This window comes from Pteropus vampyrus, unplaced genomic scaffold (genome assembly GCF_000151845.1).
Source record: "Pteropus vampyrus isolate Shadow unplaced genomic scaffold, Pvam_2.0 Scaffold37, whole genome shotgun sequence".
NCBI classification, from domain to species: domain Eukaryota; kingdom Metazoa; phylum Chordata; class Mammalia; order Chiroptera; family Pteropodidae; genus Pteropus; species Pteropus vampyrus.
In genome coordinates, this window is record NW_011888818.1 from 6,510,755 (window position 1) to 6,537,569 (window position 26,815).

Consider the following 26,815-nt stretch of genomic DNA (forward strand, 5'->3'; position numbering starts at 1 on the left):
CACATAAGTGGAATCATGTATTTGTCTTTTTGTGACTGGCTTATTTCACTATCGTATGTCCTCAAGATCCATCCATGTTGTAGCAGGCGTCAGAATTTCCTTCTTTTTTTATTTATTTTTTTTTTATTTTTTTAGGCAAGGCAACCCTTGGTTGACCTCACAGATTACAAGGACCTTGTCCAGCTTACAATTCCTTTTTTTGTTGTTTTTTAATGCCTACAGCACCTGGTCCTCCTAGGTGGTCTCCCATCCAAGTACTAACCAGGCCTGACCCTGCTTAGCTTGCAAGATCAGACAAGATCAGGCTTGTTCAGGATACCATGGCCGTAGACGGAATTTCCTTCTTTTTTAAGTAGTATTTGTAAGAAACAGGTTGTTTCAAGCCGCTAAGAGTATGGAGTTTTTGTTATTGCATTATAAAAACCTGTCCTAACTAATACAGCAGTAAATACCCAAAAGAATAAGACCGTATCTAGCAAAGCTTCTAATGGCAGCTTTGTTTTAAACTATTGTAGAGGTAGCATGTGGATGCCTTGGTTGGTTAACTAATATCCACGGGTTTATGTTCCCTTCTTCCTGAGGACATTTACCTGGGAATTACAAGGTGATCACAATCTATGATGAGCTCTAGTATTATGATTAAACCACAAATTGCATAAATCCAGTAAATTTGAGAGGTGATGGGTTTTGAGTCTGATAAAAGATTAATTTTGTAGATATGTGTAGAGAGAAGCTATGTTAGGGGAAATGGCTCCCGCAAAGGGCTGGAGGAAGGCCCTCCATTTTAGGCGCCCAGTGTTCATTTACCTCCATCCTATCTACAGCCAGTTCTGCTCCCTCAGTCTATAGGCCAATTCATAATGCAGATGCTCCGGACTCAGCTGATTTTAGAAATGCTGAAATAGTTATAATGGGCATGAATGTTTCTTCTCATACTCATGGGGGAAAAAAAATTACTTTATTTCTATGAATCAACTTAAGCTGTTTCTGAGCTCCTGGTCACTTCAGGGGGGAAATAGTCTATCTTGTGCATCTTGGGGGCGGTCCTCTTTCTCCCTAGAATTGAACATGAATTCAGGAGACCTCTTTGGCTCCCAGCAAAGGACAGAAGTGTCTCTGGTTCTTACAACTGCTGCTGAGAAGCTCACCATCTGAGCCCACGAAGACAAAGGATGGGGAGCTCCTCCCTTCCACACCAAAGCGTGGGGACACAGCCCCCAATCCTCAAGGCCATGGCTGTCTCCAGCATCCACACCTTCCATCCACCAGAGCTCGTGTCACTCCTGGAGAAGGTGCAAGGCAGAGGAAACTGGTCTGCGTCACTCGAAGATTCACCTCAGGGAAGGGCTACTTCTGCCTCCTCACTTCTTGTAGAGGAAGGAGCAGGAGCTTACCATCACGCATGGAAGAGTTGTGCTGAGAATGTGTGCCAAATCTGTGCTCTCTTGGGCTTGCAGGGGAGAATTCCAGTGACTCCATGTGAGGTTAATCAGAACCCCTTTCAGGACTGATATGAAGTTGGCCCATGAAGGGCCTGAGTTTCCTCATGAGTTCTCTGCCTCAGTCTCTGACCAGAGAGGTCTAGTCAGCCTCCTCGCCCTTTAACCCTCAGAGAGTCCCAGTGAACCTCACTCCCTGAAGGATTTTGTTGCCAGCCTCCTCAACTCAAAGGACTTGCTTAACCCTAAGGTGAAATGTTGGTCTTTGGACCAGCACCAGTTGCTGACTTCTCCTGCCCCAACCATGGCTCCAGCTGCAGGTGGTACAAGCCTTTAGCTTTCATTTCATCACTGTCGCGTCTTGGACTCCATGAGAGGGGTGCCAACTCTGACGTAAATAAGGAATGCCATACCCACCAGTGGGTAGGTCTGGGATTCTTCTGTAGCCCTAAACCCCAGGCCCAGTGTGTCTAAGGGAAACCCCAGTCCCATGGACTGGGAATCCCCCCAAAAAAGGGAGGAAGAGAGTGCCTGGCTTACATTTATTTGTCCAGAGGGCCCAGAGCAGCCCTCCGAACCTGACCCCTTATCTTGGCCCTTCCAACCACCCCTCGCTGCATGCAACACCTTCAGGAAGTGAGATCTTTTTCTCCGTTGCCTGCCCTTCCCGCCTCAAGCAGGACCTGGTGTTTCATATCAGTCCAGATGGACTTCTCCAGAACCGCACCTGCTGCCTACTGGCCACACATATTGCTATGTCACAGAGAGGCCTGTCCTGGAGCCCCACCAGGGAGAACTTAAAACTGCAGAAAGATTTCTGGTACTTTTATTGATAACTTTTCCTCCAGTTGATGAGAATGATCTTTTAAAATTCCCACCTTGCCTTTGCTACAATCAAAAAGGCAAGTTTTATCCCCACGCCCTTGAGACAGGATTTGTGTGCAATTGACCAAGGACAGTCTGTTGTAGCCCTCTCGCCTCAGGGAAAGGCCACTTCTGCCTCCTTTATAGAGTACCCAGGAGAGTCAGGGGCCAGGAGATAGCAAAAGGAGCCCTTTCCTGACATCACCGAGGCCACCGTCAACGCATGGGGCTGCTATGGAAAGGGAGGGAGCTAGAGGTCTCCAGAGAAAGGATGTGAGTCAGCCTCCTGTTGAGTTAGGGCCAGTGCTGTGCTAGAGCATGCTTGGCTCATAAGAGCCAACAATGAACATCTTTCTGGCTCTATTTTCAGTAAGGTCATGTGGGCAGCAGCAGACCACTGGTTAGGAATGACAAGCTGAGAACGAGGGGAATTTAAGAGAGCCAGAGAGCAGGCGATCTTTGGAGACAGAAGGTAACACAAGCATAAGCCCCATCCTCACCCCTACCCTTGGTTGCTTTAACAGGTGGAGCCAGGCAGGTCTCTGGCTGCCAGAATCCTCACAGTACTTCCTGCAGAAACCTTATACTCTTTTCATCTCCTTTATCCACAGGTCCTCTCTCTTCCCACACCCCACAGCCCAAAGGTCATGCAGTCGGCTACACTATTTCTCTAGGAATGGGCTTCACCTTCACTCTCGGGGCTTGAACTTTCCAACTAAGAGGTGGCTCTCCTCCCTTCAGTCATATTCCCATCCTTCCTCATTTTTCCTACATTCTTTATCCCATTATCCTCCATCCAGAGCCACTATCCAAGAACCGAACGTCCCAAATCCTCTACGGTTTGATCCCTCCCCTCCTTGAAAGACTCTTCTCCTCCCCTCTTCACAGGGACCCCAGGAGAAATGGACATCTCTCCATCTCTTTTCCTCCCCACAACTGAAACTAACCCGTAACCTTGAGAGAGTAGAGTGAAGTGAGGATATACCCAAGAACACAAGCTTTCCCCCATTCCCATGTAGAAGGACTAATAAGGACACTAAGGTCAGACACATCTGAGGATTATAAAAACCACAGGCCCTGCCTCCCCCAGGCCCCAGACAGTGGTACCAAAGATCTGACTGAGATGACCCAGGACAGGACACCCATGTGAGGCAATGACCCTCCTTCCACCAAATGAGGCTTAAAGTAACTGCATGTGTCACGTTTATCATATGGTTAAGCTATATGATTATGGTATCATTAATACAATTTTTACCACGACAACCTCTACTGGTATAGTGCTTTATTGTTTACATGTTCTGTCATTCAATCCTTGCAGCAACCCTGAGGTAGGTATTATTATCCCCACTTTACAGATGAGCAAACGGATGTTCTTAGGTTAGATTACTGGCCGAAGATCATATGCTTATTAGGGTAAAGCCGCTGATAATTCCAAACCCAAGGGGACTGTTTTGAGTAATTCACAGGCTGCTGCCAAGGAAAGTAGAGCTGAAAACTTCAGTTGGGAAGGGCTGGATCTTTTACTGGAGCTCACTCAAGGGGTTCCCTCACCAGGGATGAACGAGGCACATTCACAGGGCAAGACCGGAACTGAGCAGGAGAAGCCTAAAGCATCTGCGAGTTGTGAAGCAGGAAGTTTGCTGAGAGTTGACAGTGTCATCGAATATGCACAGAGCCCAGCTTCCAGAGACTGGGGAAACGAGATGGCACCAGCAGCTGCAAGTCCAGGGGCTGGCCACAGGGCAGGTAGGGTGGAGCAGAAAGAGCTGCTCCTCTCAGCTTGGCCATGGTGTGGTATCCTTGGGGCAGTGGTCCTCTAATTTCGTTAAGGCCTTGGGAATCTTATGAAGACCATAAAACCTCCCCCCAGCAAAACACAGACACACAAGTACAGACAACATTTTGCATACGATTTCAGGGAGTCCATGAACCCCCAGGGGAGAACTCCTGCTTTAGGGCAAGGGCGTCAACCTGAGTAACGTCACTGATACAAACCTATCTCCATGCTGCGTGTATTTCCTGTGACTGTTCCCCTTTTGCTGTCCCCTAATGTTTAGAATGTTGTGAAGTTTATTTTCAATGGGAGCGAAGGTAAGGGGGCCCAGCCAGAGAAAGAGCAGCTGTGCACGGCAGTGGTGGCAGCCAGGAGGCAAAAACAAAGAAAAAGATTGGGTCACATGTACTTCTGCCCTTCCCACCCGGAAGGTCACTTTGGGAGTTTTTCTCTACTCAAGAGAAAGGTTGTGGGAGGTGATGGGGAAGGGCAGTGGTTTGCTTCCTTTTAGAAAGAAAAGCCATCCCCTCGCTGGCTACAGGGTCTAAAGCTCTGCAGGCAGTGCCCCCTCCCAGCCTCCCCCTCCTTACTCACTGTGAAAGCTCCTGAGCGCTGGCCCAGTTATGCATACTTGGCCAGGTCTCCTGTGAACACACATGCTCTTTCATGAAAGAAGGAAAACTGGGATAGGGGGAGATCTCAGGGCAAAGAGTCCATGTTGCAGCATGGGGATCATGCACTCCCCACAGAGAATCAGATAAACTGGGAGAATCAGCAAAGCCACCCCAAGGACTCAGTGCACATCAGCCCCCAATCGTGTCCACAGGTCTCCCTTCCAGCCAGGGTCTAACCAGAAGGCAAAGTCATAGCTACGTCCCATGTCCCATTCCCAAACTAATGGGCCCAAGATAGTGGATGAGGGCTGAAGGGGCCACAGCAGTTCAAACCAGGGGTGGAAAAAATCTTGATTCTCTGAAGTTCTGATCTCTCATGAGACTCAGGAATCAGGACTCAGACAAAGGGCTGGCTCAGAGCCCATCCAGGGCCAGAGAAGGTAGATACTGAAGTCAAGTGACCACTCAAAGGCCAAAAAGAACTGAGGCCATGACGGTCTTCCAAGCCCAGTGACCCCCAGGGTCTCAGCGGTCATTCCATTCCAGTGGTCACTCATGCAGTAGTGGTCATTTGCCCAGCCCTAAATGGATGTTTCATCACACGTGGCCAGGGGAGCCCCAGTCAGCCGAATGTGGGCTGGGCTCGGGCAAGGATCAAGCAGGAAGGGTGGAGGGAAGCCACCAAAGCCACTGCTCCGCTTAGCTAGGGCCAGGGGCAGCCGCTCATCTTCAGGAGAGGGAGAGGGAGGATCCTGGCTGTAGCTCGTGGTCCCAGATGGTGGGGCCCCCAGGTCTAAGCCCACCTTGTCTCTAGCCAGAAGTTCCCTCTGCCGCCGCCGCTGCTGACGCCGACCAATCAGGAGGAGAGTCAGGGATGCTGCAAGAATCCCCAGGAAGAAGCCGGCCAGTCCAGCCCCCACTGTGTGGACCCGGCTTGGGGGTCCCCGCTGGCTGCCCCACACCAAGCTATAAGCAGCTACCACGCGGGCTGCCCCACCCTCCTGACATTCACAGGCATAAGCGCCCATGGCCCCTGGGGTAACCACCACCTCCAGCCCATCCCGCCGGGGGGTAAGTGCAGTCACTCCGCCGGGCTGGTGCCACACACAGGATGCCCAGGCTGAGCTTGGGGAACAGGGCAAGACCACATGCGCAGCTGTAGCCACAGGAACTTCAAATACTACTGGGTGTTCTGCAGAGAGAGAGCAAAGGCACAAAAGGTAGTGAGGCTATAGGCTGAGGGTGTGATCAAGAGAAATGTGGGGGGAGATCAGATTAGAGAAGGGGCCATGGAAGTAAAGCTAAAAGGAGGTGGGTCATCAGCTGCCATATCTGCCAGGACCCAAGTTTTAAAGTGGATCCAAGATAGACAACTTTCTAGCCCTTTTCCACCCACTCCACCCACATTTTCCTAAACCAGACAGACCTCCGGGCTCCTTAGGGCACAAAGAAGAGACATCTGCTGACTCTATGTCTTGGACCAGCCTACAAAGAAGAGAATACTCAGTAAATCCAGTGTCAACATTCCTTTCTACCCTCCTCAGCACCACTGAACACTCCCTCATTTGTTACATCTCCCGTCACCTCCTAAATTACTCCTGGAACTATTGGTCAACATGCTCTTTGTCACTAATTTTTCCCCCAACACTCCTTACACTTCTCATGACACTTGCCATGTCAAATTCTACACATATTCTAGCAGGCCACAGAAAATTAAATTTGTGCCAGTTCTGTTAGAAAGATGACTGGTGGGGTGTTTTAAAAGAAACACGGGAAACTTCCGAGAAATGTAGCTGGCTATCCACAACCCCAAGATTTCTCCGGGGGGGGAAAAAAACATAAAAACTACAGGGTTTGTTTGTTTGTTTGTTTGTTTGTTTGTTTGTTTGTTTGTTTCTATTAAGAAAAAGAGAAAATGTCATCTCTACAAAAATTAGTCAAAATTCTGTGAGGGTCAGTAACACAACTTTGTTTCATAAAGCTGCTCATCCCTGAGTAGGAACTCTCTCTCCAACAACTGTTGATATCTACTGGCCTCTAACAGATCTGTTTCAAACAACACAATTCCGGTACTTCCAGGATTTCAGTGGACTGCGTCTCACAGAGGGACAGTAAGACGGACTGCTGACTCTGGACTCTCTGGCACCACTCCCAGAGGTGGGGAGGCCACGGAGACCACTCCTGGGCTGTCAGTGAAGACCAGGTGGAAGTTCAATCTGAACACGCAAGAGCCTCAGCCAAAGGTAGACTCTGTTTGAGTGTTAACTCCTTCAACACGAACTGAGACCCCTGAAAGGAGCTCTAAGATCCGTATGAACACACACTGGGTAAAACCGAGTTTGCTTTGTCTAGCCTAGAGTGGGGAACATGGAGAGGCCATATGTGCAGCTACAGCCTCAGGAATTGCACGGTCTATGTTTTTCTCCCTTGTATAAACTGAGGTATGAAGGGTAGTATGCATAAAAGTACCAACTTGGTAATTTCTTGTACTACCAAGAAGTACGCTGGCATATATACCCTACCACCACCACCACATATATATCTTAAGGAGACCCTGAGGCTCAAGTACACAGGATACCTAAGTCCAATGAAATTCTTGTTTTAGTGGATATTAAAACAATAAAGGAAAGAATAAGGTACTTGTTTTTTTCTTAGGTGTTTCAAGAGAAATTAAAAGACCAGGTCAAAGTTCTTAATCAGAAATTGATTCCCAAAGACAAGTATTTTTACTTTTAAAATATTTGTAACTTTGGGGTTCAGTAACATGTACAAATATACAGTAAATTAACTGGGCTTCAAAATAGGAAATCACAAAGTCAATTCGAAAAAAGATTTTCCAAGCAATCAACTAAAAAAACTTCATTGAAGGGAATCTTAAAGATTAAAAGACTTAAGAAATGTTATATACCAATTACAACTGATGGACATCATTTGAATCCTGACTTAAGCAAACTATTTTCAAGTATAAGCAACTGGGAAAATCAGAACATTGAATATTTCGTGATATTAAGAAATTGAGTTTTTGGTATGATAGTGATAATATGGCTATGTTTTTTTTTAAAGCGATACACATAGAAAGATTTATGGATGAAGTAATATAACGTCTGAGGTTGGCTTTAAGATAATTGTGAGTGAGTGAAGGTATTGATGAAGCAAGACTGGCCAATGGATAGTTGTTGAAGCTGAGTGATAGATACATGGCAATTCATTATACTACTTTATTTTTGAATGTTTGAAATTTCCTATAATAAAATGTTTCTGAGAGAGTCCTTATCCAGTAGAGATACATATTGAAATATTTTAGATGAATATGATGTCAGGGATATGTTTCAATGTGACATATGATTTTAAGCTAGCTGCTGAATGGAAAATGGATGCTGGGAGCCCCAAATGGACAAATGGAGACCGATTTGGAGGTTATTAGAGTAATCCAGTTAAGAAGTGATGATGGCGTGGGCTAGAGTGATAGCACTAGAGGAGAGAAGTGGCTGTGGACTGAGGGTATGATAGATAGAGCTAGAGTCAGTAAAAACTAAAATACGGTGTGGGCAGTTTCTGGCTTCACCAACTAGATGAATGGAGGTCCCTTTTTTGAGATGAAGAAAACCAGAGGACCATTTGAAAGAAAGAGGAAACAACAATGCATGCTAGATCGCCAGTCTGAGTTGCTTGTGAAGTATCCAAGGACAATATCAAGCAGGCAGCTGGACAGGGAATTCTGCAGCTCAGCTAAAGATACATCTGTAGTTGTCAACAGCACTCAGTTGGGAGTGAATGGGGATGAAATCACCTAGACAGGCTGTGCAAGTGTAAAGAGAAGGACTGAACCCCGAGGAACATCAACATTCAGAAGCTGGATGGAAAAGGAATCAGTAAGGGAGACAGGCTGGTGAGGCAGGTAGGAAAACCTGAAGGAGGCAAGAGGAAAGAGTATTTCAAGGAAGGAAGGAGGGAGTAGTCAACTGTAAAAATACTTTGACAGCTCTTATAAAATGGAAACTGAGACATGTACGGCAATGTGGAGGCCAGTCACATGGTCTGGGCAGGTCCAGCGGAGAGGCAGGACACTGATGAGGCAGCACCAGATGGACAGATAGATGAGTTAGTAGGGACTGACAAATGGACACACAAGTTGCACTAAAAGAAGAAACGCACATAGACATACACAGAGGGCAGCATTAACAGACAAGGAATAGACAGACATAAGTATCAGTCAGAGCCCTGGGACAGCAGGCAAGAGGCGAGGGCAGACACACTCACCCTCCATGCTCCCCAGCATGGGCCACACATGCATCCAGCCGAAAGCTCCAGGCACAGACAGGGTCTTGGGCCAGGATGCACTCTGAGCAGCTCTGGAGACGGCCACAGTTGGTTGTGTTCACTTGTGTCACCTCAGCACGGGAGCCAACCAGGAGCCAGTTCTACAGAAAGTAAGTGAGAAAAAGGAATACACTGCATCTCTCAGACTTCAGGGTCACAAACTGGCTCTGGACTCAGATGTCTCCCCACTAGAATCCCCAAAATCTACTACTCACTTGATACAATTTCATATTCTCAACTGGCTGTGGCTCTGGGAATAAGGCCAGATCCTCAAGGACACTGAGCTTGGCTCCAGTCCGCACAGCTCGGTGGAGGTGTCCATCCTCTAGAAGCCAGGCAAGGGATACAACATAGTGACATAACTATAGTTGTGCCTAGGACTCCGATGCTTGTATGTATGGGTACCTCTTTGTGACAAGAGCATGTGTGCACTGGATGGGCAATGTGCTTAGCTATTAAACATACCTGTCCCCAGGTAGAGCACATCATACTCTTTCCCTAAGAGGCTGGTCACCCTGTGGGCCACGACTCTGAGATAGGCTGTATCCGTAGTTACGAGCAGAAGGTGGTCATCAGCTGGAATCACTGGCTGGTCCATGAGTGGGTGATCTCGAATGAAGGTGAGCACACGGTCAGGCAGAGAGAGCGATGAGCCAAATTGCTGGAGTTTCATGTTATTGGTGATGCACTAGAGGAAACAGAGGATGGGAGACAAAGTTTCCCAGGGGCCAGAAAGTGCCCAAGATGTTTAGTTGGGCTCTTGCTGTAATGGGGCAATTCTGGTGTGGGTTGAAGAGCTGCCCCAGCCCTCTCACCTCTCCAGGTCTGGGCTGGGGTACATCATTGTCCACGACAGGCAGTCCCCTGTTGCAGTCATGTTTCAGCTCTTTGAAGGGACCATTCAGCACTGTCCGAATGTCTTGTGGTTGGAAGGCACAGACAGTAGAGATGGCGGCCCCCTCCCTGGAAGAGTCACAGGTTAGAGCCAGACACATGACGGGACCTAGGGGACAGCAACTCATCACCTGTCAAATGAGATGACCCATGAGAAATGCATGAGAGCCATTTAGTCTACTCCAGGGAGAAGCCACCCTCCCTCCTCCGGATGAGATAGCACTGACACTGTGCCCACCCCATGTATCTCCCACCTTGTAACTCTACTTCACACCATGACCCCCTCACCACTGAGAGGAAAAGATGCCGTAAAAGATGGGGGTCCCCCCTCCATGCTCAGGTCGAAGAATGGCCATGTCTTGCAGGACACTGGAGGCCCGGCCATGCTCAGGCCCTGGACATAGCAGGTCAGCCTTCAGAAATGTCGTCCACCTCTGCCGGAGGGTCTTCCGGCCCCCAAGGTCCCCCTGGGGTGACAAGCACATGGAAAGTTCTCTTTAGAAGACCAACATTATAGAAAGAGTGTGAAGACCAATATAAGTTTCCCCCAGACAGGGACAGATGGGGAGGCAGATGCATAGAAATGTAAGGACAGAGATACAGATAGAGTAACAGCAGGGGATAATAAGATACACAGGTAGACAGGGTCAAAATGACAATGACAATGACAGTGACTAAGTTCACTGAGCACTTAAGAAGTACTGTACAATGTGCTTACATAACTCACCTCATTTAGTCCTCAAAACAACCCGTATAGCTAGGCATTATTAACATCCTCATCTGCAAGGATGCTAGAGAACATGCCCAGAGTCGCAGAAGCAGTAAGTGGTGGAGAAGCTGAAGCCCAGGTCCAACTGTCAACAGCTCCTGCCTTTAACTAGTCCACCTCCAAGGGGCAGGGTGACACAAGGGTAATTATGAGGTTAAAGGGGATAGAGCCCTTTCCCCACATTCCTCGAGCTCCCAGAAAAGAAGTCAAGACATAGGCAAAAAGGAGACAGAGGAGAGATGCACAGACAGAGACCCAGAGAGGAAAAGACACAGGCCAGGAAGAGCAGGAGACAACAGACAGCCGGGGTCGGGGTCTCACCGCGCACACTCGGGCCACCCGCGGAACCTTAATGTGCTCGTATGAGTCAAACGCTCGGGAAGTCTCGGTAAAGAAGAAGTAGATTTCATCGTCTCCGTCTTCATCCCCCCACTCGGCTGGCCTCAAGGCCACTGCTGCGACAAAAGCTGGAGCTGGGGAGACCTGCGGCCTCAGATCCCACAGACATAGCCTGGGACCACCCGGCCTCCACCCGCCCTCTCGGTTCCCAAAGCACCCCTCCCCCTCTCCCCACCGTTGAGCCAGGATGGCAAGGTCTCTGTCCGAATCCAATCCTCAGCACGACCCACAGCCCGGGAGATAATCGGCTCCGTCCCCAGGTAGTTTTTCACAGTGGCAGCATAGAGGACCCCCCCTGCAGGGCGACAGGGAAATGAGCTGTAAGAGACCCACTGAGCAAAGTAAAAGGGGTCACAGGCAGAGCAGGGAATAAAGCAGGGGCAGGAGCTCTCAGAGGCTGAGCGTCCATTAAGTGCCAGTCACTGCTAAGCACATGAAAGGCATCACCTCACTTAAAAATCATCGTGGGAATAAAGTGCTCCAGGGCAGGAGGGCGAACCAGTGTTAAGGGAAGAGTGCCAGGACGGTAATGTGTACGAAGGGAGAATAAAGGCTGTCCTTGTGGAAATCAGCCTTTGGTTAGTTCCTTGTTGTTTTAGGGACTCTTCTACCCTGTCATACACTAATTATACTGTGACTCTCCAGGAAGGGGATTTGCTCTGCAGCCTGTCCCCATCTTACTTAAGTTCTACCCCTATGGTAAATGTCTGAAGGATCTAGCACTCTTTCTGAACATCAGTGGATGTACACTGCTCTGAAACAAGTCACAACTTCAGGGTGTACCAGCATCACTCTGGAAATCGATCAAAATGCAGATTCCTGGGGAAGAAGGGGAGGTGCCGCTCTGTGGGCTGAATGTCAAAGCACTGTAGCCACTCTGAGTAACACTGCCAAGAGTTCAGACATGAGCAGGGGGAAATGATTCTGGGGAGAGTAGAAGGCTGAGAACTCCCTGCAGTTTCGTGTATCACAGGGGCTCTGGAAAGGACACAGTGGCAATCCTTCACCACTTACTGCATATGAGGCACTGTGCTGCATGCTAAGCACATTGCTTCCCCCCAAGAATCCCACTCTGAGTCTGGAAGACAAACATGTAACCAGATACCAGGAGGTGTGGATGCACAGACTTGTGTGGGAGCACAGAGGAGGACCCAGCCACATCTGACTGGGAGCAGAACCTCAGAGGTGATGTCTGAGCTGGGTCTGAAGTATGAGTATTTGCCAGGTAGAAGGACTTCAAGGAGAAAGATTAACAAGTGGGAAGAGGGGAGCCATGTCTGGGGATGCAGGGCACTGCCCACGGCTGAAGCGCCGGTGGGGCACAGGGGCTGCTGGGCAAGCGAGCAGAGATGCCCGGGAACATGTACTTTATCCTACAGGTAAGAGCAAAACTATAGAGATTTTCTTAAAGATGAGGTGACATGATCAGTTTTGGTTTTTAAGAAGATAATGCTAATTAAAGGCAATTCACAGTCCGTGCAAGTGTGAGGGGCCTGATAAGGGAGGGGCAGAAGGAACAGAGGGACTAGACTTGGGAGATATTTCTGAGGCAGAATCCATTAACGAGATTTGAAAATCAATTGAGCATGAGGTATGAAAGAATGGAATAAATTATGTCTCTCAGGTTTCCAGCATATAAGGTAGATGATAATAGACAGTGATATTATGAACCAAGACAAAATGACAGGAGAAGGCCCATAAAGGAGGCGGGTGGAGAGGAAGTAAGCTCAGGCTGAGGTGCCTTCAGGACGTACTGGAAGGCAATCAAACAGAAAGGGCTGGGCAGCAGGGCTGAGTTGGCAACTTGGGAGTCATGCTTAAGTCGTGACATGAACATAATAGCCAGGGAGAAAAGGGAAGCAGGAAGAGAGCCTAGGACACCACCATTTAGAGGGGAAAGCTACTGAAGGCAATTCAGAAGATCAAATTAGAGGGGCTGGAGGAGCGAAAAAGGCTAGTGTGTCAGAAGTCAGTGCACAGAAACTCCAGCAAGAGCCATGGGGGCTCTCACCCACTAAGGGAAGAGTAAAGAGTCAGGCAAGTGAGAGTAAGGAGTCGGGCCAGTGTGAGGGAAGCAGAGTCATGATGAGGACACAGGTGCTCCAGTGAGGCTGCATGCACCAGGTACTGGAAAGATAACCACTTTGTTAAAAACACATCATGCAGAGCGAAAAGGGTCAGGAGCCCTCTGAGGGCAACAGTACAGCTAAGTTAGAAACCTCCTTGTGGGATAAGAAGGGGAGACTATACTATCACTTGGGATTGTGACAAGAATCCAAGCTTTTTGGAGCCAGGAAAGCTTAGGTTTCAATTCTGAATACTTACTGGTAGTATGATCTTGGGCAAATTAACCTTCCTAAGCCTCAGGTTCTCCAAATACAGAATGGGGATAATACCACCTTCCACTTAGAACAGTGCTGAAGCTTAAATGAGATAACAAACACAGAGACCCAGGTAGGGCCTGGCCCATGGCTGCTATTCAATATGTGTGGGTTATAGCTCCTTCTGAAACTTGAATTGTTGTCAGAGGTGGGAGGACTATAAAGTGGCATCCATTTCCTTTCAGAGTATTTCAGGAGGGAGAAAACCAGGTGTGGGGCATAGGTCCTGACAGCAAATAGAACAGCAAAAGAGCTAATCCTCTGTACTTCTAAGGGAAAAGAAAGTTGACAAAAAAGACAGAACTGGAATGAAAATTTTTCCTAAGAGTGTTGTACACAAAACACCCTAAAATGAAAACTCTGGCAGAAGCTATGTCAGGGATACCCTGAGAATGGAGGGAGATGGTTATGAATATTTGGGGAGCATGAATTGGTGGGGGGAAGGAATAGTCATAAATATTCTGCAAACAGGAAAGGACCTCATATAACCATGCAAGGACCCAGTAGTGGATGGAGGTAAAGAGTCCCAAAACTTTCTAAAGAATCAATAGTGGCATTCAGCAACTCTGGAGCCTAGAATCGAAGAGCATACTCAAGGTGGAATAGTAGGTCACTGACACTAAGGGACAGCAAGAAGAATCAGACACTTTAGGAAGAAGTAGCAGGTATACCAGGAGTACCAAGGGGCTTGCAACAGTCTTACACACACACACACACACACACACACACACACACACACAGAAGGAACAGAAGCCATTGGTCAATGAGAGCAAAAATCCATAGGAGGACACAGGATCACCACATGTCCTAGACGCTCCAAGGCAGTCTCAACTCTAAGTATTCTGTTTCACTGTCCATATAATAAAACACCCCTGCATTTATTACTGAATGGATCAATTCGGTAAACATTAAAACACACATTTGTTATTGGCAGAAGATGACATGCAAAAGAGAAAGATGCCCACAGTGCTGAGTTCAGTAAATAAGCTGGTTAGAAAAAAAATACTGCGTACAATTCAACCCAATTTTTTAAGATACAGATACCTGTCTGCAGGCCTAGGAAAGATTGTTGAGGGAGCTACATCTACAGTGTTAATGATGTTTGTTTCTGACTAATGAAATAACACGTGATTTTTATTTTCTGCTGTATACTTTTTGTATTCACTGAATGTTTTTTTGTAGTTAGCATTTTTAATTTTATAGCCTGAAAAATTAAGATATTTTTATGTTGGAAATTTAAAAAAAAAAAAAAAGATTGAAAGCTGCAAAAGATAAAGAATCACAGTTATTTGTAGAAGTAGATCTCTACTTGCCCAGATGTAAAGCCTGTGAATACAGTATGTTAGAACCCAACTGACAGGCTAGGGTAAAGTCAGGGCAGTGAATATTTCACTACTCTAAGGGTTTCAAATTTTCACTCTGGTATCAAAATGCTCACCTTTAAAGAAGTTTATAATACGAATTATCATTCATTAGCTTTAGAAAGAGGATTTTAAACATGCCCTAACCTTCCTTCCTCCACTCCCTTTTTTTCTCGTGGTCAGAGCTTGCAGGATTAATAGCTGCTACCCTAATAGTCTCCATTTCCTTATCCAAAGATTGGGACAGCTTTTTTTTAAAGCCTATTATTGGGACAGATTTAGGTAGTAGGAGATACAGTGTTTGTCTTTTCTTCTGTTGGCCATATAGTATGTCTATAATTGTCTTGTTTCAGTGTGTGAATACTAGTCTTGGGGCAGACACACCTGGATTTAAGAGGTAGGCTTGGATGCAAAATGCTGGCAGCACCCAGTGTATCTGGAACATTTACAGTGCTCCTTGGCAGATGCAGTAACCACAAGATGCAATGAGACCAAAAGGAGATGATAAAAACACAGGAATGGGTTCCCAAAGAGAAAGAGCAAAAGCTACCTCCCTTGGCCCTATTTATTACAGGGTGTGATAGGAAGGACCGCAGATGACAAGCTGCTGTCTCTAGCTAGGTTACCTGGGTGGGTATGCACTGAGAGGAGGGGACACTGATAGGGGAACAGGTTTGGGGAAGGTAAGTGAAGATGATGAGCTCAGAGTTTGGGACATGCTAATTTTGAGATTCCTGTGAGACATCCAAGTGGAGTTGTCTGGAAGGCTGTTGGATGTGTGGTCTGTAGCACCAGACAATGGCTGGGAGGCATTAGAATGCGGTGGAAACAGAATTCACAGGACTGATTGAGATCATAACCATGTAGAATGAGAAGAGAAGAGGATCTTGGGTGGAAGTCTAAGGAATTCCAATATTAAAGGATGAGCAGAAGACAAATACCCTATAAAGGAGACTGAGAAGGAACTGCTGATGTTCTTAGGCTAATGTGAACGTTATTGTCAAGATATTTGCATTTTCCCAAATTTGAATAGTGCAAATAGAGATACTGAGATCATTTTGTTAATTTTATCTACGTGCAGTACAGATAAATGTCATATTTGAAAACAAGATTTCTGAAGCTTTTCCTAAAAGAACTACAAATACCAATAAACCCATGAAAAGTTGTTCAGCTTCACTAATAGAGATGAAATCAAAAATACATCAAATTGGACTTTGGAGGCAGTCACAGTTTGTATGTTTATTAAGTATATTACTTGGGACTGACAAGAGTGCAATGAAATAAGCCCTCTCATTACTGGCTAACTGGAGAGAAATTTAGACAAATCCATCAAGTACCATAAAAATCTTTACACCCTTTGCCCAGCAAGTCTACTTTTTGGGTTGACTCATATGCAATTAATCACATTTATGTAAGAAGATTTCTTCTGCAGTATTATTCATAAAAGCAATAATTTAAAATTTGAATGTATAATTATATGGGAATAATTAAATTGTACTACATTCATATAATGGAAGAGTACGTAATCACTAAAAATCAGGTTTTGAATAATAAACAATTTCTATGAGAAAATTATTAGTATAAAATACTAAGTGAAATATGCATAACAATTCCAATTTATTATAAATACACACACACAGTGAAACACAATAGAAGAAAATATTCTAAAATAATAATAGTTACCTGGTAACGATTGAATTACAATAACTTTTCACTTTCTTCTTTATACATTTCTACATTTTCTCAATTTCCTACAATGCACATTGTAATTTTTTATCATTTAAAATATATTCTATTAATAAATATTACATTCTAGTAATATTTGCAATACTGAAAGCTCTTTTTACTTCAAAAGATCCCTATTATCTTTAAGGACATTTTTTATAGCTCCTAACTGGGAGTTCTAATTCTAGTTCTTACATAATATTGGCACTATTTTCTATACTGCCATTTTCAAAACAGAGGGAAACAGGGCATAGTGGATCAACATTGAAAGAGCCAACTGAATAGTGACACTTATGTCAGACCAAGAAAAATTTTAAGTTATAGCCTTATGAAGTAAGAACTTGAGAAGAAAATTTGTAATATTGGTGTTGACCATGATTTGGATCTGAGACAGAAAGAAACATGGAGGTTCTACATTACTTTGTCTAAAGTTAGCCATTCTAAACTGTTAGAAAGTGATTTTTGATCACTTCCATCAATTATTAGAGGATCTATGGCCATGTTACTCTGAACACGCCTGATCCCATCTGATCTTGGAAGCTAAGCAGGGTCGGGCCTGGTTAGTACTTGGATGGGAGACCACCTAGGAAGACCAGGTACAGTAGATGTAAAAAAAAAAAAAAATTAAATTATCAGCAGAAAGCCAACTCTGAATTTCATTATCTAAAAAAAAAAACCTTGACACTTTTTTAAAATGTTCTTCCTTTTTGAAAATTTTGTCATACAATGATTTAATTTATGAAATTTGTGTCCTTATACCACATGCCAATGCAAATCCACCTGCTGACTAGAACATTAATTACATGCAGAAGACTGAATGTACTTAAAGTTTATTGCTTGAAACAAAGATAGTATGTTGATTATCTTAGGTCATTGCAATTGAGAAGTCATTTTGTTGATAAAAATTATGTAGAATCAAGACATTCACAACCGCTATCTTTCTTAATGATCCCAATGACTGACTCAGAATTTTGCCAAATGTGGTTGATAAAAAGCCAAGAAAAATAAACTATCAACTAAACTGTTTTATTTAAACATGTATGAGTATAATAAACAAAGTTTCATCAATTTCAACTATAGATGAATGATAAAAATGACAACCCAAATATTCTATTTACTAGATGTATACTAATGTTCATTTTCAAAACTTTTATGTTATTTTATTACTTTTCAGAAAACGTAAGTCATTAATTATCTGACTTAAAGTGATTTAATTTTTATAGCTTTTAAGACTTTGCCTATAGTCATGAATAAGAAAACAATTTCATTAAAAAATTTATTGTAAAAACATTCATTGTTAGACCTTATATCTCAATTTTTGTTTCTTGTAAAATATTGTCCAAAAGTAAAGGTAAAAATTAATTTTATGACAAAGTTCAAAGAAAGAAAAAACAGTATAATGAATGATGCTAAGTCAACTGATAAGCAGTTGGGAAAAATTAATTTAGATTCCCATCTCATATCATTCATCAAAATAAATTTCAAATAGATCAAAACATTAAATGATATAGATTGGAACACTAATATCTTACCCTGTAACTTGCCCAAGAATGTGAACAGAGGATTTATCGAAAAAGAAATAAAAATAGTACTAAAACATGAAAAATGTTCAACTTCACTAATATTCAAAGAAATATAAATTAAAACAAGGTACCATTCTTAATCTCAAAGATTTTTTTTTAAATGACAATATATTCTGGTGAAGTTTATGTGAGGAAAAAAACTTTCATTCACTGCTGACTTAGAGTGTAAATTGGTACACCTTTTCTAAAAACGCAATTAGCACCAGATAATGAGCCATAAAGTGTTCACACCCTTTGATATAGTAATCCATTTCCACGAATCTAAAGGAAATGATCTAAAATGAGGACAAACGTATGCATAAAAACATTCATTACAGTGTTATAGATAATAGCAAAAACTTGGAAGTAAACTAAATAAACCTGGAAATACGATTAATTTATATAAATGGTTTGGAATTGTTTAATTAAATTATGGTATGTTCATAAGATGAGTAGTAGCAGGATGTCATTAAAATTCTCTTCAAAAAGAATTTTTAAACTATACAGAAATGCCTATGATGTAAAGTTACATGACAAAATTCAAAATTATATCCATGTAGCATGACATTTAAAAGTTTCATAATATACACACTCATAAAATTTCTATTAACCTTGTTTTACACTAACATGAGAAAATGGCTGGATTCTCACTGAATTTTGAGGGTGCACATCGAGTATTCTCACCTAAAATATAGTTTATGTAGCACACAAACAATTCACTTCGTGACTACCAAAGAATTAAGCAGTCATTCCCCAGAAAAGGTTTAGGCATAATCTGTGATAGAACCTTCACTGCTTGAGCAACTACACAGAGCTTGTTCAAAGGAATTAATGGAAGGAATTTATTTAATAGTCATTGTTGATTCCTCTGAGCAACAAAGGACTGGCCAGCAACATGTGCATGAGTGTATATGAATATGTATATGCGCGCACGCACACACACACACACACACACACACTAAAAAGGCTAGAAAGAAATATCCTAAAATATTAGCAGTGGTTTTCTGAGAAGGAATACTCTACACCTGGGCTAATATGGTAGCCACCAGATACATGTGACAATTTACATTTAAGTTAAAATTAAGGAAAATTTAAAATTCTTTCCTTCAGTTGCACTAGTCACATTTCAAGGGCTCAATAGCCACATGCAGCTAGTGGCTACCATGGTAGGCAGCACAGATATAGAACATTCCCATCATCACACAAAGTTCTTTTGGACAGTGCTGTCCTAGAAGATTTCATATGTTCTTGATACTTTTTCCAAATTTATTACAATATGCATTGTAGTAGATTCCTCTTATAAACAAAAAAAAAATGAGAATATAAAATGAGGTTGAGAGAGGAAACACTCACACTAGAGGTGCAGAGAACACATTCTCTAGAGAGAACACAGGGAAATAATACTCTGGAGAAAAGCAGGAAGAATAGGAAAGGCTAGAAAGAGACATGGGAATAATAGACATTCCTAGGAAAGGAAAGAAAGGACACAGAAATTCCAACAGCAGGGTGGGGAAGAAAGCAAGCATAGCAAGAAGTCACAGGTTCTTGTCTCTCTCACTCACCAGCCATTACAGCTGCTGACCGCTGAGCTGGCTCAAAAGGACATTTCCCCCGGCCACTCTCAATTCTTTCAACCTGCTGGAAACTGGACACAGCCTACAGACCAGAAGGGGGATTGGTTTAGGGGTCATGCAGAGGTTCATGACGAAAATTACAAAGATGGTCAGACGAAGAAAAAGCCCAATTCCCATTCATCTCCCACTGCTCTGCTGCCATCTCCATATTCCCAGTCTGCCACTTCTGATTCCCCCACCCATTCCTTCATCTCCCAATTGTGTCATCACTCTTTTCATTGGTTTATTCTTCTTCCCTTAATTTCCCTCGTACCCAACACCTACATGCTCTGATGAAGGAGCACCTGGGATGGCCCTAGAAGACACTGAGGCTGAAAGGCAGATCTTCCCTCTGAAATGTTGCTGAATTGTAGGGGTTGCAAGCTGTCTAGAGAATGTGCTACAGGACAAAGACGGGGGTAGGCAGCAGGGCTGGAGCCCTTCGGAAGGGTAAAGAAAAGTACAGGCTTTATAGGACCACCTGAAGCCCAGAGGTTTAGAGAGAAGCGCCCCTCCCATCCCAAGGATGAAAGATGAGACTGCAGTCAAGAATACATAGAAGGGGAGAAGGGAATCTGCAAAGTCAATGAAGACCTGAAGCTCAGATCAGAATCTGAGGATTTGGTAAGTAAGTGCCTTCCTCATGCAGGGACTCTAGAAGGACTGACCTGGGAGGGGGTGCAAAGTATAAAAGTTCAACTAGAGCCAGCCAGAAAAAAGTTCGACCAGAGCCAGCCTTAGCTAAGCATCAGGCGCTAAGAGAGGCTTCAAGATAATGTCTAAAAATGGAAGTCAGGGATGATTTCAACCTAGGACTGACAAGGACGTTAACTGTGGCTGGTTAGGAATCAGATATATGTTCCCTGAGTATAAGTACACTACTGGCCCATTCTGATTGCTCATCTATTTGCTGTAATTGACAAACAAGGTTTTATTTTACTGAGAGAGCCTTGCAAAAGGCTTGTTACAATCAGATGTGATCTGAGGTCCCTAAAAGAAAATACTGGTTCAAGAGTCTTCTGGAATAGAGGACCCCATAGAGGCACAAGCACCTTACCTGTGTGGCAGTGGGAGCATTCTAGCCTGAGGAGAAAGATAACAGTTTAGTGAGAAAGTGCCAAAATGTCTGGGCACTTTGGAGACAGGGTTAATACCTGCTGCTGTAGCCCTTCTTAGCTCTCACCTAAACTGTGGCAGTAACCTCCTTTCCACCACACTGCCTAGCCTCACCCCCAATTTACTCTACATATCCACTCCAGAGTAATAGTCCTAGACTATCAGTCCCTGATTTGCTAAATTTTTGAGTAAGAGAATGAAAATAATGGCTCACCATTGCCTGAAGTATAAACTCTTTAGCCCAAATTACTTATTTTCTAATACTTCTTAAAAATGAACTCTCTTCTAACCAAATCTGGATCACCTGTTATTCCTAGAAAACAAGTTATGTTTTCCTATCTCTTTGCCCAAAGCTACTCCCTTACATTTCACCAAGAACCAAGAGGAAAAGCCTTTTCTCAGTTCTCATCCTCTTTAATCTTTACGTACCTTTTGCTACTTTTGAGTCACTCCCCTACTTGAAATATCCTATTTCTTGATTCACTTGAAACTGTACCCTCCTGGAGTCCCTCCTCCAATCTAGTTGTTATTTCTCTATCTCCTTTGGTTGTTTCTCTTCTCTCTAGCCCCTAACCATGAGTCCTACCTAAAAATCTATTGTTAGCACTTCTCACATATACTTCAAAGACCTCATTCATTCTTACACTTCCAGCCAGACCTTCTATGCAAATCATTTCCCAAACTCTCCAAGTCTGATGTCTTCCAACTCTAGCCTGTGTTTGTGCTTGACTGCTGGACTTCCTCATAGAGATGGCCTATCAGCCCCTTATAACTCAACATGTCAAAACTAGTCCTCTTCCAGTTTCCCCAAATGGCATCATCCTTTTATCTAGGTTTATAGCCTTTGAGCAAGTAAGACTCCTATTAACTAGACAAGTTATGATTACTGTATGGTCAGAGTGACATTTAATAGGGTCTGAAAAGGGCAAGGCGACTCCACTATATTCTCTCTCTGAATATTGAGATTCTTCATTGTGTCGTTTTTGTGTCAGTCAGCACATCAACTGTGTTCAACATTAATTGTGGTGAAGGCAAGTCCCTTAAGCAGAATGCCAGAGCTAGGTAGGACGGCTCTCAGTGAGCTGCGGGGTTGGAATCTGTCCTTCGGTCTTGGCCAAGGACCTTTCCCTGGTGGTTGGGGAGCGGAGGGAGAGTGGTCCCTTTTACATGAAACAGGTCAGATGTCACAAGAAATTGAAGCCAGGTAAGGTCTTTTGGAATGCAGGCTGGACTAGAGGGCAGGGTAGTGGAGCCAAACAAACCCGGATTTGAACCTTGGCTCTGCCTCTGCTAGCTATATAACGTTAGACATGGTAGCTAACTTTTCTAAACTTTCCTTTCATTGCCTGTAAAATGGAAACAAATAATACCTAAATATCATGATGTGGTGATGAGAATTAAACTCATTCATGAATGTAAATTACCCAGCACAAAGCCTGAGACAGAGTAGATACTCAGCTGAATGTGACGTCTTGTCATTGTGAGTCTAACATTTTTCTCTGTTAACTGCTGGAGTTCCCTCAACAAAACAAATTAAAATACTTTCCTCCAACATCTGATGAGCTATGACTGGAGGGAAGCACTTGCATTGTTGGAGAAGGTAGGTAGTAGGTCCAGTGTTTGAACTTCCTTTTGTAAGAACTTTCATTTCTCTGAGCAAATCAACTCTGAACAAGTTGTGTCTGGAGCAGCTAGCTAGTCAAAGCTCTCAGATAATAGTTAGGCATAGTCTCAAAGTCATTAATCAGAGTCATAAGAGGTTCAGCACTAAGGATAAGGCAAGAACTTGCTCAAGCAGAGGGGGCATTGCCAGATAGCCAGATAAGACAGGTAGGTAAAGGCAGAAGAGAGTATTCAGGAAGCCTGGAGGTCAGTTTTAGTACATGGTTTAAAGGGTTAACACAGCTTTGTGTGTCCTATAATCTTTCTGTGCCCCGTATTCTCTTACAAACAAGTCTTGACAAAAGGAGAGTCCTTCATTTCATGAGCCTGCTAGAGAAAGAGCCGAAAGTCATAGACATGCAGAACATGGACCCCTGGCTTCACTCTTGGTTGTTGATGTTCCTTGAGAACAGGGGTCCAAGTCATACAAATCTTGACAGGTATGTCTAGAACGCTTTCTGTCTGGATACCTAATGACCATTAGGGTCCTACCTCAGAGGTCCAAAGTAAAATAAAAGGCCCTGGGAGACTAGCTTGGAGTGATAGCATTGTCTATAAGCTGTGGCTCTGGTATTTATACCCAAGGGATTCCCGAGCCTGCACAGACTGTCAAAAGATAACTGGCAATGACAGTTCTACTGCTACTTTGTGAACTCTGTGAGGACTGTGGGGAAATAGGGAAAGTAGATCCTCAATATTTCCCAATAGGATGTAGAGATTTTCAATAACACCCCTGAACTAGGAAACCTTCCCAGGATGATGAAGCTATCCACGCCTGGCAGGGAGTCTCTCAACACCTTATGAAAAGGACTCAACAAAAGCCCAACCAAGCCCAAGGGCAGCCCAGAGGGTCTGACTGTATATCAAGCATATACAATTATAGTATTCTAAGCCAGAGATATGAGGATGGTCCTTAGCAAAGAGAGATTCGGAGCTACACACTGACTAGATCCTGGTCATAAGGATTACTGCAGACTGCAGAAGGGTCAAGTCAAGATCTAAGTTAAAGATCAGAGTCAAGAAAAGGAGTTCTTGCAATCCCTCCTATTCCTCTATGGAGCAGAAAGGGAAGCCACTGGACACAAAGGATGTGTGAGGCTTTCGACTCATCCCAGGGTCTGTCACAAATGTACACTACCAGAGGGCCAGTGATTGACTACTGGATAACTGATGGGAAAAGCTGAGGGTTAATAAACATTAAGACCCTTCCTCAGATGTCACCAGTCCCAGAAACTTTTGTCACCATGACTAGCCTAGATGTGATTAGGGGTATATATGTCCGAAGCCTGCTTGGGTGTGAGGGTGAAGATGCCCAGGGCTTCAGCAGCAATGAACAGGACCTAGAAGAAAACATGGTTGACAGAGTGCCCACCTTGAAGGCAAGATCCAGAGTACGGGGCCATGAGGTACTACATTAGTAGGCAGTGACCTCAGAAGCTCATTGAGAGCAGAGGATCAGAGCCCCCATAGAATGAGGTTAGCAGTGCAGGTGAGAGAAGGTGGTGAGAGTCACGGGTCAATGGGAGGAAGAAATAAACATGGACTGCGCTGATTAAAAAATGGACCCAGGCTGCCTGGACAAAACATACACAGGCCAAGGGAAACATGGTCTCTGAAGTCTCTCCAGGATTTCTCCTCTCCCCAGCCCAGCTAGCATCCCTATCTTCCTTCACCATCCCATTACATCTCTATGCTTTGTATAGCTCACTTCCTATAGACCACTTCCCTCCCCACTCTTTCATACCCTCCTTCAGTGGCAGACAAAGGCTCCACCCTGTGGGGACATCCCTCACCCCCAATGTTTATCATGCACAACGGCTGCCTTAATCATGCCCCACATCATGGTCACTCACAGAAGACCCTTCCCATCCTCCCACCCCTGTCACTCACAATAACCCCGCACTTCGGATCAAAAGCGAAGGTGCCGCATGTGAGGAGGTGAGAGGCATTGGCAATGGCGAGAATCTGGACAAAATTGTGACATTCGGCCTGAGGGTCAGAGATGGTTAGAAAGAATCAGAAGCAGCAGGTACAAGGAAAGGCAGGGAAGTGTCAGGCCAGTTAGATGCAGCTCTGGGATCAGAGATTATGGGTAATGATACAGTGTTAGAGTCCTGCCTAGGTCCATTGGGATGGCAGCACTGCAGGGGACTGACACAGAGTTAGGGCTGGGTCAAGGTCTCATTTGGCACTTAGGATAGGGTCTGGATTTATACCTACCTCCTTTTTGCCTTTCTTCCTACAGCTCTGTCTGTGGGCCTCAGGCACCATCCAGTCAATCTGAGAAAGAAGGAGTGACCATTTCCCCCAGATCCTCTCCCAACTTCTCCTAAATCAGAGTAGGTAACAGTTCCACAACCTCTATCAATTTGGGAACTTCAGAGACATCCCTGCCCCCAGAGCATTGTTTTTCAAACTGGAAGTCTTTACCGATTAATGAGTAATGAAATTAATTGTGAAATTAATTTCATTACTCATTACAACCAGCATTAGAATATATCAGAATGTATCATATTTAGGAGAGCAGATTTTATTTCAAGAAAGTTTTCTTTCAGTACATACTTTGTGTACTGGGTCAAAATATACCATATACTTCTTACTAAGGGCTGGTCAAAAAAGTTTGAGAGCTATTGCCCTAGAGTAATATGATTCCAATGATTCCTCTGCCCATTGTCACCTGAAACCTGGTCACTGTGGCCTCCACCCATCATCATGAACCTCACTCATAGCCTCTCTAGCCACCATGACCGCCCGCCCCCTGCAATCACCCTCAGCTAGCTAAGACCGTGAAGTTGATGATTTCCTCTTATTCATTTTAACCGACACCCCTCCTCCTATAACAACAGCCCCTTTCACATCCCATAAAACCATGGATCTGGAATCTGGGGTCTTCCCCACTCTCATCTCTCACCCTGCGGGGTCTCTCCCCTGAGAAAGGCAGGGATAAAGCAAAGATGGTGTCCCGGGCGCCAACGTAAAGTGTATGGGAAGCAGGATCCACAAGGAGAACAGAGTAATTGTATATCTGAGGAATGGTGAACCGAGTGAGATAGGAGTCAGCCTCTGGCAAGAAGAGAAGGAGAAAGGGAAGAATGATGTCAGCCATTGCTTCGTAAGGGTTGGGTCCACAAGGATAAAGCCAAAGGGGCCAATTTTTGTTTTCTTCCAAGTACCATTTATTTAGCAGTCATCAGGGGAAAAAAAATAGAGACTGACAGGCCATCTAACTTTCCCAAAGACAGATAATTAATGAGGCCAGAATATTTAGCACACGATCTAGCACAATCCAATCAATTATGCTTTTTCTATAAAAATAGAATACTTTATTTAAAAAACAGCACAAATATTAAGTTTGTAATTTCTACTCAGCAATATGAGTAGAAATTTGAAAATACCTATAAAAGCTACAAGTACTTTCTAAATTTCCTCTTTTAAAAAATCACTACTTAATAGTAATTTCTTTTTACTTAGAAGGGAAATGTTTCACTCTTTCCACTAACTAGCTCCTTTCTCTCCCACCACTCTTGACCTCCACTCACCTCTATTCCACCCAAAGAGGTAGAGAGTATAGTGGGCAAGAGTATATAATTTAAAAATGGGTCAGCCTGAGTTTAAATCTGGCTCTTTCACTTACCAGCTGTGATCTTGAGTAAGTTACTTGCCCTCTCTGAGCATCACTTTCCTCATTCATCCAGGGTTGTTGACAGAATTAAATGGTATAACATATGTGGAAGCATCTAATACATACTACATGTTTCACAAATTGTTCTTTTCTTCCTTCCTTAGGTACAAGCTCTGTTTTGGTCAGCTCTAAACCTTATGTCAGTATTTAAAACTCTTATCTATTTAAAGATTATAACAAATAAGTTAGCATAAATTTACCTTCTTAGCTCAACCTCTGGCTCTGGGGACACTTTCCCTGCACCAATACAGTTCTGTTCTACCTGCTTCATCTGCTCAGCTACCCTCAAGACTGATAAAATGGCCAGCAGCCATTCACTCCTAGGTGTGCTGATGTATGGACGCCCACCCATCCTCCCACACCCATATTCATGACTGTGCTGTATCCCACTTGCTCTCATGCTTAGAATAAGCCCTGGTTCATCCAAACTCTTTGCCATGTAGATGTATGTATTCCTGGACATAAACCCAGCCCACTAACCTCAACTCTATGTGTCTATTGCTCCAGCACAAACTAAAAGCCCAGGCTCTGACTACAAGTTTGTCTTCTGGATTCAAAACATCCCTATATATCACACAGGTCTGAAGTTTAGACTCTAAATTACTATCACCCAGTTGTGAGTTTTTGCCGAAAGGCTGTA

At 44.0% G+C, this 26,815-nt stretch overlaps 1 protein-coding gene and 2 pseudogenes across 6 annotated transcripts in view; 1 reads left to right on the top strand and 2 right to left on the bottom strand.

Moving 5' to 3' along the window:
• Positions 1 to 213: 213 nt before the first annotated feature.
• LOC111738405 lies at positions 214 to 332 on the bottom strand (annotated as a pseudogene).
• Positions 333 to 3,568: 3,236 nt separating this feature from the next.
• Positions 3,569 to 26,815, bottom strand: part of SEMA4F (ssemaphorin 4F) — a 26,141-nt gene continuing 2,894 nt past the window's right edge. The window contains exons 2-14 of one of the 6 annotated variants that reach the window (XM_023529449.1): positions 25,405 to 25,590; positions 24,714 to 24,773; positions 24,384 to 24,482; positions 19,665 to 19,758; positions 11,249 to 11,368; positions 10,996 to 11,126; positions 10,194 to 10,372; positions 9,827 to 9,974; positions 9,477 to 9,699; positions 9,227 to 9,336; positions 8,952 to 9,112; positions 6,118 to 6,176; positions 3,569 to 5,883 (exon numbers count right to left, since the gene is read on the bottom strand). In XM_023529449.1, coding sequence (XP_023385217.1) covers positions 5,273 to 5,883; positions 6,118 to 6,176; positions 8,952 to 9,112; positions 9,227 to 9,336; positions 9,477 to 9,699; positions 9,827 to 9,974; positions 10,194 to 10,372; positions 10,996 to 11,126; positions 11,249 to 11,368; positions 19,665 to 19,758; positions 24,384 to 24,482; positions 24,714 to 24,773; positions 25,405 to 25,590 — 2,181 coding nt within the window. In that variant the 3' untranslated portion in view covers positions 3,569 to 5,272. Of the gene's footprint in view, positions 5,884 to 6,117; positions 6,177 to 8,951; positions 9,113 to 9,226; positions 9,337 to 9,476; positions 9,700 to 9,826; positions 9,975 to 10,193; positions 10,373 to 10,995; positions 11,148 to 11,248; positions 11,369 to 19,664; positions 19,759 to 20,772; positions 20,799 to 24,383; positions 24,483 to 24,713; positions 24,780 to 25,404; positions 25,591 to 26,815 lie in introns of those variants that run through there. The other 5 variants (XM_023529448.1, XM_011358169.2, XM_023529450.1 and 2 more) reach the window with 5 other exon arrangements.
• LOC111738378 lies at positions 17,030 to 17,148 on the top strand (annotated as a pseudogene).